The following is a 10,686-nucleotide window of genomic DNA, read 5'->3' as shown; positions in this document are numbered from 1 at the left end:
ATGGGGGTGCTCTGTCATGGGGGGGGACGACAGGTCCCCCATGGGGTGCAGGTGCTCCATGGGGGTGTTCTGCCATGGAGGGGGGTTGCGGGTGCTCTATAGGGGTGTTCTGCCATGGAGGGGGGGTGCAGGTGCTCTATGGGGGTGTTCTGCCATGGAGGGGGGGTGTGGGTCCCCCACGGGGTGCAGATGAGCAATCCCGCTGCGGTGGTTCAGCTGCTGGAAGGGGAATACGGGCACATGGCCCGGCCCAGCCCCGGCAGCCCGCACGTGCTGGGGGCCAGACCTCAGGGTGATCCCCCCCCAAGGGCTCTGCTGCCTTTACAGGCGTTAAGTTGTAGTTTTGGGGTGCAAAGCGGCTCTAGACCGGAGCTGTGGGGCTCTCTGCACCCTCACTGCCTGCAGACCAGGGCAGGTTTATTTCCCCTATCACCAGCGTTGCTAATCCAGGCCTCAAGCATGGGTGAAACCAGGAGCTTTCTGTTTCCCCCAGGTTACTCATAAGGACCCAAGTTGGTCCATGGATGACTCTTCTCGCTTTCCTGGGACCCTTGAACTGCCTCCTTTCTGGCACCAGACCAGTGGGGGCTGGTTGCCATCCCGAAAACACTCTCAAAATCCAGGAACCCTGGTCCCCACCCTGCCCAGCCACGGGACAGAGCAGCTTTAGGGACAAGACACCACTGTGAATTTTTGAGAATGTTAATTTCTCCTATGATACCTGGTTAGGGGACCCCCCCAAGGAGGGTGAGGGCTGGGCCACATCCCACTCCCCCAAAGCATCCCAGCCTGAGGTTGAATCAGCACCACAGAGTTGGAGAGACCTGGGAGATGGGGAAAAATAAAAAAACCACAGTAATTAAAAACAAATGTCATAGAAAATTATATGTCTGCAGCAATGCATGTTATGGAAGGAAGGGGGCAGGTGCCCAGGGGCAGTGGGAAGGGCTGGGGTGTCCTGGCATCGCCGCTGTGAGGGCAGAGGGACAAATCCCACCTCCTCTTAGGCTGGTCCCCCACCTTGCTGTGTGTGGGGAAGGCAAATGGCTTTTCCAGGCAGTGCCGGGGAGAGTGGCACTCACTGGAGCAGAGAGCTGCTGCCCCATCCCACTGCTGCCCCACCGCCGGCACAGCTCAGCCAGCAGCTCCCCTTCTGCAGCTCGGGATTTCCTTCAGACGAGCTCCTGGGGCAGCTCTTGGCAAGCAAGGATGGAGCCAAACACGTGCATCTCAGTGCCCTGCCACCCCAAAAATGCCACCACCCAGCCCAACACCTCTTCTGAAAGCACCACTGACCTCTTGGTCACCTCTTTGCTCAGCTGCACCCTGGCCACCATGTGTGCAGTTGGGGCGGTGCAAAACATCTACACATCAGTGGTCACCACCGTCCCGACGAGGTGCACCGGCTCCGTGTATGTGTACACGTCACCTTGGCCCTGGCCCATCCCCTGCACTTACCCACCATCCTCTGCATGGTCTGCACGTACCTCGTGTGGGACTGGTACTTTGGAGACTTGGGCTGCAGGATCCTCTTCAGCCTCAACCTCCTCACCATGCACGCCAGCATCTTCATCCTCACCATCATGAGCACCAAGCGCTACCTGGCCGTCACCAGGCCTCTGGACACCCTGCGCAGGTTGAGTGACCACCAGCGGTCGGTCACCTGCCTGGTGGGGCTGGTGGCCTTCCTCCTCACCCTCCCCACTGTGATCCTCACTGACCTGCACACCAGTCACCGTGATGGGGTGACCAATCACTGTCCTCTTCAACACCTGCATCCTCAACCCAGACATCATCATCTGCTGCTCGCACACCAGGCTGGCTAGGACCTACTGGAGGTGCCAATGGGCTCCTGTTCTCAGCACCAAGGAAACACCCAATGTCCCAAGCAGAAGGTCCTGTATATGATCTTCGGCACTGGGCCTGCTTCCCGCCCTTCTGGCTATGGCAGCTCTTCAGCATCTCTTGGTACAAGCAGGGGGACCGAGGTGGCACCACCTTCATCTCTTCCTTGTGACCTGCCCGGCCTACAGAAACCCTTAACCCCTTCCTCTACACGCTGCTCTCCAAGAATTACAGCAAGTACCTGTGGAGCTGGCACCAGGCTGCTGGGAGGCTGCCTGGCCCCACGTGTCCTCCCACCCGGGCCATTGCCTGGCTCCCGGGGGGGGCTCTGGTGAGGATGGGTGCTCCCTGGGAGAGCTGGGTGCCTATGTTTCCCACCGCTGTGCCATCAGGTTAAGCCCTTCTGCTGGGGAACACGGTACTGCTGCTGCCTGTGTAAGGCCAGTAAGAGATATTGAGTACAGTAATAAATAAAAGGATAAAAGTCAGCTCCCCTGCAGTGGGGTGGCTCTGATCACTGAACTCGCCCTGAGCCTTATGCTAAACGTCTTTCTCGCAGTGTAAATTTTTATCTAGGAGTTCCACTGAAAACTAGTTTATTGCCAAATTAGTCTGAAAAACAATTTCCCAGAGGGAATCAGGGCTCTGGGCTCCCACTGCAAGTCCTCTGGAAACCACTTTTCCAGATCATTTCAGCCAAATCTGAGATGAGCTGTTTGCTGAGGACTCCCACGGACCACACTCCCACACTGCCCACGTGCCACCAACATCTCCCCCATTCTGCAAAAGGGGGGTAAAACTTCAGAGCCTGGGAAGGAGGGGAAGCTCCCTTTGGATTTCCACCAGAAAGCAAAGGCATAAGGAGCTGCAGCACAAAGGGTCCCTGCTCTGACCACTGCATGTGGGTGCTGGGGGACCTCACCCTGTCCCCCCCACAGCCATTGATGCTCGTGGAGGTGAAGCGAGTGACATGGAGCCACCCAAGAGGTTGCATTTCCCTCCTGGCCAGCGGCTCTCCCAGGCAGGGGTGGGCTCAGGGCTCAGCCCATCCGTGGCTGCAGAAGCCGATGCTGCAGGGGGTCAGCCCTGGCCCTCCCAAAGCCCAAACATGGGGCTGTGTCAAAAGACAGCACAGGCACATGGTGACAGTAAATGCAGCTCATGGCAGGCAGCAGGGACCAGTCCCTTCGGAGAAAGGACAGTCGCTCGCTCCCCTCCTGCAGAGCCAGACCAAGGAGATCTACCCCTCAGAGCATCCAGCCCAGATCTGCATCGTGCAGACGTGGCAGCCCCCCTGCCCCCAATACAGGTCCGTACCAAACACACAGCATCAGTCTCACATGTCCTTGGCACACCCAGGAAAAGCTGCCCGAGCCAGGCACCACCGGCCACCTCCCCTTGGGGTCAGCGAGGGCCAGAAATGCTCCTGCCCATGTCCAAGACTGGAATCAAAGGAGGCAGGCAGGCTCATTTGATCAGCATCCATTTAAATTTAATTTCAAAATCTCCCAGACCAAATGCTTTGTCAGCCCAGGAAGATTAAATGTACCTCAGCCCTCTGACCAAGGTTACCTCTGTGGAAGAGACCAGGCTGGACCAGCAAGATTCACCTTGCTTACTTCTTTTCTGCCTCATCACCATATCCAGAAGGTTTCTCTCATAGGTCTTCTCCTAAAACCTGGCCAAACACCACCACCGGGGTTTCCCCAGCCCTCCAGGAACATTCCTCCCCACGCCCCCTGCACAGGGACCGCTGTGGCTCAGCGGTTTTCAGCCGCAGCCTGACCTTGGTTCCAGGTGCCAACTGCTTCTGAATCCGCGACAGAGATCAGCAAACTTGGCACGACGCTCCGGCAGCCGGCTGCGACGCCACTCTTACCTGCCCCTGAAACACCCCTCTTCTGCAGGCCGTAACAGCCAGGTTGTGGTGCGAGAAAACGTCTGTCCTTCTCAACCTGCTGAGGCTTAACCTCCTACTCATTGTCTTACATCCAACCGTGAGCTCGCCAGGCAGATTTTCTTTTATTGCGTGTTTGTGCAAGACAGCAGGGTCCTGGTCCCGTGTCAGGGGCTCTTGCTCTCCAGAGGGCTGTAAGTAACACAGTAATGCTCTGGCCAAGGCTGGGAGGGTCGGCAGGAGAGGTGGGCATCGTGTCATCCATCCAGCAAGTAGTTGTGAGACTGCAGAAGGGCGTTATAAATTTAGGGTTGATCTTGTTTCAAACTAGCAAGATCAGAAAGAGAGGCGGCACCCCCTCCTCCTGCCTGCCATCCCCCACCACACCTGAAAGGATTTTGTCTGTGATCATTTATTGGCAAAGCATTGGGGTTTTAGTTTTACCCTAAGAACACGTGAAGAAAGGCTGAAAGGGGAAGCGAAAGGGAGGGTTTAGCTGGGCATCAAACTAAAGCTCCAACAGAAAATATAAAGATGTTTGCTTGTGAGTTAAAGCCCATTCTGCTGTGCCTTTTTAAAGTGCATACGAGTGGGCAGGGGCTGTCCTTCCCCCAGCAGGCATAGTGCCCAGGACACAGGAGCATCATCGTAAATCAGAAAAGAAATTGTCACTATGAGGTCAGTGCTCCTGCTCACAGTCTGGTTTTGTACATCCTGCAGAAAGAGGCAGAGAATGGAAAATTTAACTTGAGGAATTTAATTGACTTGCCAAGCTTCCATAAAAGAGACAGTCAATTCCTTGAGCTCTGTAAGATTTCCTAGGAGAACTATTGATTTTTTTATCATGTTTTCAAAAAGTTCACATAGTGCAGAAGTCCTACAGCAACGCCTCTTCAGCATACCACATCCACTGGAGCAGGCTACAGGAATCCTCCTATTAGCTGTGTGCACATACCAAAAGTGTACCAGAAATCAGGAATACTTCCCAAAAATTATTTATTAAAGAAAACACAAAGCAGGAGCAGTGTTTGACAGAGCACTGAAGGACTGACAGCATTTCTTGCTCCAAATCATCAGGCAAAAATTGTTCAGTCCCCACTGCTGGCTGAAATGAGGGGGAGGGCAAAACCAGCTCCCCAGTCATTTGCTCATTATATATTAGTGCATTTGATCATATTGTTAAGTTACTCAAAGAATGAAAAACATTATTGAATTGTGTCCCCCCCCGCTTTTTTTTTTTTTTTTGAAAAAACAAAATACGCACAGATTAAAGACATCCCAGCTTTCAGCTTTAGAGGGCAGGCTCTGCTGCAGCCGACACCCGATACCAAGCAGTGAATGGCCACTACCAGCACCATCCTCAAAGTCGTACCCATCTTTCTCCACTTGCAAAACACTGCTAATTAGAAAAAAAATCCAAACAGGAAAGCAGAGATTCATCAGCATTAATGATGCTTTCTCCAACTCTCATTAAGAGGGGGGATTATAATTTCCTTCCTGAAAACTGAAGGTTTGGAAAAATAACAGGACAAATAATACGAAGGGAAAGAGATAAAGGCTGGTTAATTAATCAGTCAAAGAATGAATGAAGTGCTGTACCTGAAAAGGAGGAATTTTCTCTGGGCAGTTCATATAAATCTGTTAAATCAGCTGCATTTCCATACCTTGGCGTGAGTTGGCTACCACAGCCACAGTCCCACCGCAGAGGTGCTGGTACTCAGAGCAGCGTGAGCCACTTCTGTGAACAAACACTGATGCTCGATAATCATGAGAGACCAGTGCTAACAGCAGGACAGCTTCATCACACGGAACTCTGCCTCTGTCAAACAAACTGGATTTTTTTTTTCGCCTCACTCATTGTTTTGTAATGCTACACCATTTTCAATTAACAGCAATACTTTCCTTTTGTTGCTGCCTTTTCACTCTGCCTTTATCCCCCACCCCATCTCCAGCTAAGCACAGCACCACCCCAACTCTTTAATTATGACTGTATCAATTTTTCTGTGACTTCCATAAATATTTTAACAAACAAAACAGTGGATACCAAGAGTTTAAAGTTGTGAGTTTATTGCATATGTAACAAAAATGAACATGACCTCCTGGGTCCAGCCTACTATACAATCACTGTTTATTCCAGCTGGTTCCATAACCACATTAAATAGAACTAGTATTTCTTTAAATACTTTGATTTAGACATAAAATGAAACATTAGTGTACAACTTTCACAAAATAAATCTGCAATAAAAACAGTGGGAAGAATAACAAGGATAGCAGCAATACTTAAACATGACATTACAAAATAATAAATTAAAAAAATACATTATAAAGTGGTTGAGGAACAAAAAATTAACAAATTAAAAACAGATCCATACTGTGTTTCTGGAAACTTGCTGTGCCACACAGCCCTGAACCTGGGCACTGGCTCCAGAGGGCCCAGTGGCTGGATCACTAATTTACAAAATCTGTTGGATTTCATAACCACCTCGACTTGAACTAAGTACATACTGCTGAGCAAATGCTGATTTCACCACCTGGAGCTTCGAGCAGCCTTTTTGAAGCAGGGTCTTGTCTAACATAATGCCCAAGTTAACGCTAACATTCATAAAACAGTCTCGTTTCTTCCCGATTTAAAACACGAGCAAAGTGGTGGTTTCCTACATCCCTGAGCATATAGTATAGGCTGATGAGCAGTATCAGGGCAAGCACTGCAGGTCTGTGCCAATGGACCAGCTTTTAGGTTTGCCTTTAGGACAGGAACAAAAGACACACTGTACCTTGTATTTCCTTCTGGTCAGATCCCAGAGTATCCGTGTACAAGGTGGAACGTGTAATGACAAAATGAACACCAGACTTGATGTTATTCTTTGGGCAAGTTTGAGAAGTAACAACCAGTTCAAGTGCTGGCAGACCAAGTGGGAATGAACATACAAATTCAGACAGCTGAGGTTATCCGAACAGCTCCCGAGACCTCAGAGAGTCAATGGCTCAAGCCAGGCAAACTCCCATTTGCATTTCATCCTTCCCTGGCCTCGAAACCAGCCACGGGAAGAACAAGCCATCGCTTAAAACCCATCCTGCCTCACTTTATTTTCCTCGATCCACTCAACCAGCTTTAAGGCCTGCCTCAAATGCATGTACGGAACAATAGAAAAAAATGTCTTCATCGTCACTGAAGTGGCACAAAATTGCAAAGACAACACGATGGGAGAGGTGGCGAAGCTGTTTTAAAAGAGAACTGAAATAATTAAAAAGACAGCGCCCTATTCTCATTACTGTCAGCATGGAGGAGGTACCTTGACAAGGGCTTTTAAATACAGCAAAAACAGACGGACTTTTCAAAACAACAATCCTTGTCTATTCTTATTTTGTGCATTCAATAAAACACTGACCTAGCAAAGACATTAGGAACTATCATATGTCAACTGTGTCATTGACATAAAGCTACTTGACCTATAGATTTCCAAATCAAGGGCCTTGACCTTCACCTCGCTTGGTTTTTACCGAGCCAGTTGTGCTGCATGTAGAGCTTACGTGATAGGATTTCTGTTAGTGGTGGGCTTTAGTATCTTTTTTTAAACTCTTTTAGTGAAAAATCCACATGAGACTGCATGCAAAGCTTTTGGGCAATAATCCATTTTGCATTTTTCCTATCTGACTGGTTTATTGCACATTCAAACGTACTGAAAGGATTAAATACACTCTATGAACAGGTACGACTTCACAGCCATTTTGAAAAGCCAGGGCTGTGGGAATTCTGCTACTCAGCCCAAGACTGTACAGATGCTTGTCTGCCGACAGTTGCATTTCCCCTCTTTTCTGCAAGAGAGTCACGTAGTTTCATTTACGTCCCAACAACCAGTACTGCAGGAACTGGTCCCCAAGTGCCAAAAGATTCCTACAGAACATGGGTCTAAATACACCTCTCCTGTACAGTCTTGCAGGGTGAGCACCTTTAGCCACCCCGTGCAAATCTCACAATAGGGTACAGGTTTACACCTCCAATGCAATCCTTACTTCCAACAACAAATCACAAGAATTATGGTCAATGGAAAAAAAGAAAACCACAAACAAAACAGAGGAAGATGCTAGGGTTTTGACAAGTGTCTACTTTCTGTCCTATCACAGTTTAAAGCTATTATCAAATTCAATTAAAAAAAGACAAAATAGAAGTATTCCAGTAGACATCTTCTAAGAACGATCTCTTACCCACAGCTGAATTTCAATGCACTATTCCATAAACGTAACATCTGTTAAATGTTTCAGTAATGAATCTTCTCTAAAAACCAGGCTTGCCAAAGAAAAAAAAAAGTCCTATACAAGCAAGTCTGCTTTACTTAAGTTTAGACATGTTTGATAGATAACTGGGTCTTTCTGAAGCTGTGTTATTTGCTAAAATACTGTCTCATCTTGGTGTGCAAACTGGAAAAAATGTTAGTGATTCAGGTATTTGATTTGCTTTTGTTTCCCCTGGGAAGTCATTTTAGCAATGTGTTAGAGAGCAAACCTTTTAATATTAGTTTCAGATATTTGAAAAAACAGCCTTATATGGCTCTCTGGAGAAATTTTCATCCCTACAGAACAGAACATAAATTCTTCCAATAGCTTTCCATAACATTTAAAATGTACTCACTATATAGTTATCCTTGTACCTCAACCTCCAAATAAACCTTTCCCAAGGCCAAAAACTTCAGAACAGAAGTCTGCTCTGTTAACTTAGCTTTCAGCCATTTCCATGTGAGTCTTAGCATTTGAAGTCACACAAACACATCTCGGGTAAAACAGTGTGGCACAGAAATCACAGCTTTAGGATTGAATAGATTTTTATCCTCTGTCTCCTCCTCACAAGGCTTCTCTGCAAGGTACTCACATCTGAATGAACTATGGAAAGTAATTCTGCAGGAGGAAATAATTGTTTTCATGTGCAAAACAATTAGATTTCAGCCAGGACAACCAAAAAGAAATCATACAATACCATTTAAGCTGTCCCAGATTCCTTCACTTTTCTCAAGGTGAGCCACAGCTTCCACTGGGAGCTTCCTGCTAAGGCAGAACTTGGATTTCTTTACCTTTCAGTTAAGTGTTCATATGGAGGTATTTTCTGCTAGAAGTTTACTTTTTAAACAGGTGTTTAAAATGTGCAATGCAAATTCTAGTGCCAGTCAAGACACTCTGCACCTGCCAGACTCTACAAGGGCTCAAGCTTGATTTAAGACAAACTAACCAGGTACACCTACCAGTTGCAAGTCCTCAGCAAATTAAGCTCATTCTTAATTACACTTTGATTCTCCTATTAAAAAAAACCCACAGGTCACTGACCCTATCACAATATGTGTTACAAATCTAGCAGAATATCCTGTGTAACCAAAGCCAAATGCCGAACTTGGCTGCATTTCATTTTATGGGGGATGGAAGAAGAGGGAAGGGGTTATTGTAACAAAGGGGAGAAAATAGAGTTGGAAACCACCAACAAAAGCCCCTACCCCCACCCTCATCCACCAGCGGCGGAAGGGAAACAGCCCCATCTCTAAGTTGTCTAGAGTTCCGATGCTTCAGACAGCTTAGCAGGAAGTTCACAGCAAGCTTCTTCTAGCTTTTGATTTGGTGGTCCATGAGCTAGCATCTGTTTCCTTTGGTTGCTTTTTCACTCCACAGCAAACCCACATGTCTCTTCCACAGCTGTCAACAGCTTCTCATAAAGCTTCTCATATGACTCATAAGGCGGAATGTCAATCCGGTTAAAGCTAGAGGTAAAATAAAAACACATTGAAGTATATGAATCTAAAATATTTATTGGGAAAAAAAAATATCTAGATCAGCTACACACAGATAAAATTTATAAAAATCAAAGAAAGCCTCAGCCCCTTCAGCAGCCAAAGGAGACAAGATAACACACAGCTGTATTTCTGCAGCAGGGACACACGACTTAATAGAGCAGCGTTTGGGAGGAGGAGGAGGAAGCAGGCGGAAGATGCAGGAGACTTGCAAATAAAGCAAGATATCAGACAGGCCTACTCCCTGCTCTGCCAGCAGACAATCTGTGTGGCTGCTGAAATGATTTCCTGTCTCTGATAGAGTGAGACTTCCGTACAAGAGCTCAGTTCTGCGCCTATACTGTACCAACAATGCACTTTTCCTACATTGTACATCTGAAAACTATTCTTTGTAATCCTGGATGAGAACTCATTGCTGTGAGTCATTTCTCGATGAATGCTTTTGCTTAACATGTAGAAATAAACTTCTCACTATCCAGAATAATCAACTCTGGGATAAATGAAAACCAGAAATAGTACAGAACTATAAGAAGTCGATTATTTTGCTGGCTGCAGAGTACAGTTATTTCCAAGCTAGCAGAGCACACGTGGAGTCATCTATGCATATCACATGGTGAATCCATACCCAGGACAGACAGAGATGATTCCTTTAAACCAAGACAAAGGGAAAACAGCACCGACATGCAGAATGTTTTCATCTTACCAAGTGTGGGCTTTTGGAAGGTTGTCTGTGTTTGCATCTATTAAATGGATGGTAAACAGTCTGGGTCCTGCAGCGCCTGTAGAACCTTACACACAGACATTCTAGTTAATGCACTTCAACACAGCATCACTCATGCACACAAATTTTGCTACATATAAAAAGGCAAGAGAGAAAATCACAGTTCCAGCTGCAAACATAAGTATGTCATAGGCTAAATCTGCAGATCAGATTTGCAGCTGATGAAGGGGTGGCTGAAGCAATAGGGCTGTTCATGACAATGAATTTGCAGACCAGTATTTTGGAAAGCTGCTAAACTTTATGTTAACAAAGTTGCACCTTCAAAAATGAAAAGACTTAAGTGCAGGAAGGTTTTCCTTGTAAAACAGAACTATGTATTTTAATTTTGAACAGCAGGCCACTGTAGGGCAACAGATGGAACGTTATCAGGAGAATCACAACAGCCTAGAACA

At 47.1% G+C, this 10,686-nt stretch overlaps 1 protein-coding gene and 1 pseudogene across 4 annotated transcripts in view; one reads left to right on the top strand and one right to left on the bottom strand.

Moving 5' to 3' along the window:
• The first annotated feature begins 1,209 nt into the window (after positions 1-1,209).
• On the top strand, positions 1,210-3,814 carry LOC141950546 (urotensin-2 receptor-like; annotated as a pseudogene).
• Positions 3,815-5,792: 1,978 nt separating this feature from the next.
• SMURF1 (SMAD specific E3 ubiquitin protein ligase 1) overlaps positions 5,793-10,686 on the bottom strand; it is a 47,258-nt gene continuing 42,364 nt past the window's right edge. For 2 of the 4 annotated variants that reach the window (XM_074885604.1, XM_074885607.1), the window contains exons 17-18: positions 10,217-10,301; positions 5,793-9,483 (exon numbers count right to left, since the gene is read on the bottom strand). In XM_074885604.1, coding sequence (XP_074741705.1) covers positions 9,384-9,483; positions 10,217-10,301 — 185 coding nt within the window. In that variant the 3' untranslated portion in view covers positions 5,793-9,383. The remainder of the gene's footprint in view (positions 9,484-10,216; positions 10,302-10,686) is intronic. The other 2 variants (XM_074885606.1, XM_074885608.1) reach the window with 1 other exon arrangement.

This window comes from Strix uralensis, chromosome 16 (genome assembly GCF_047716275.1).
Source record: "Strix uralensis isolate ZFMK-TIS-50842 chromosome 16, bStrUra1, whole genome shotgun sequence".
In the NCBI taxonomy this organism is placed as follows: Eukaryota; Metazoa; Chordata; class Aves; order Strigiformes; family Strigidae; genus Strix; species Strix uralensis.
Note: the sequence above shows the minus strand (reverse complement) of the source record. Positions and strands in the feature narration are given on the sequence as shown.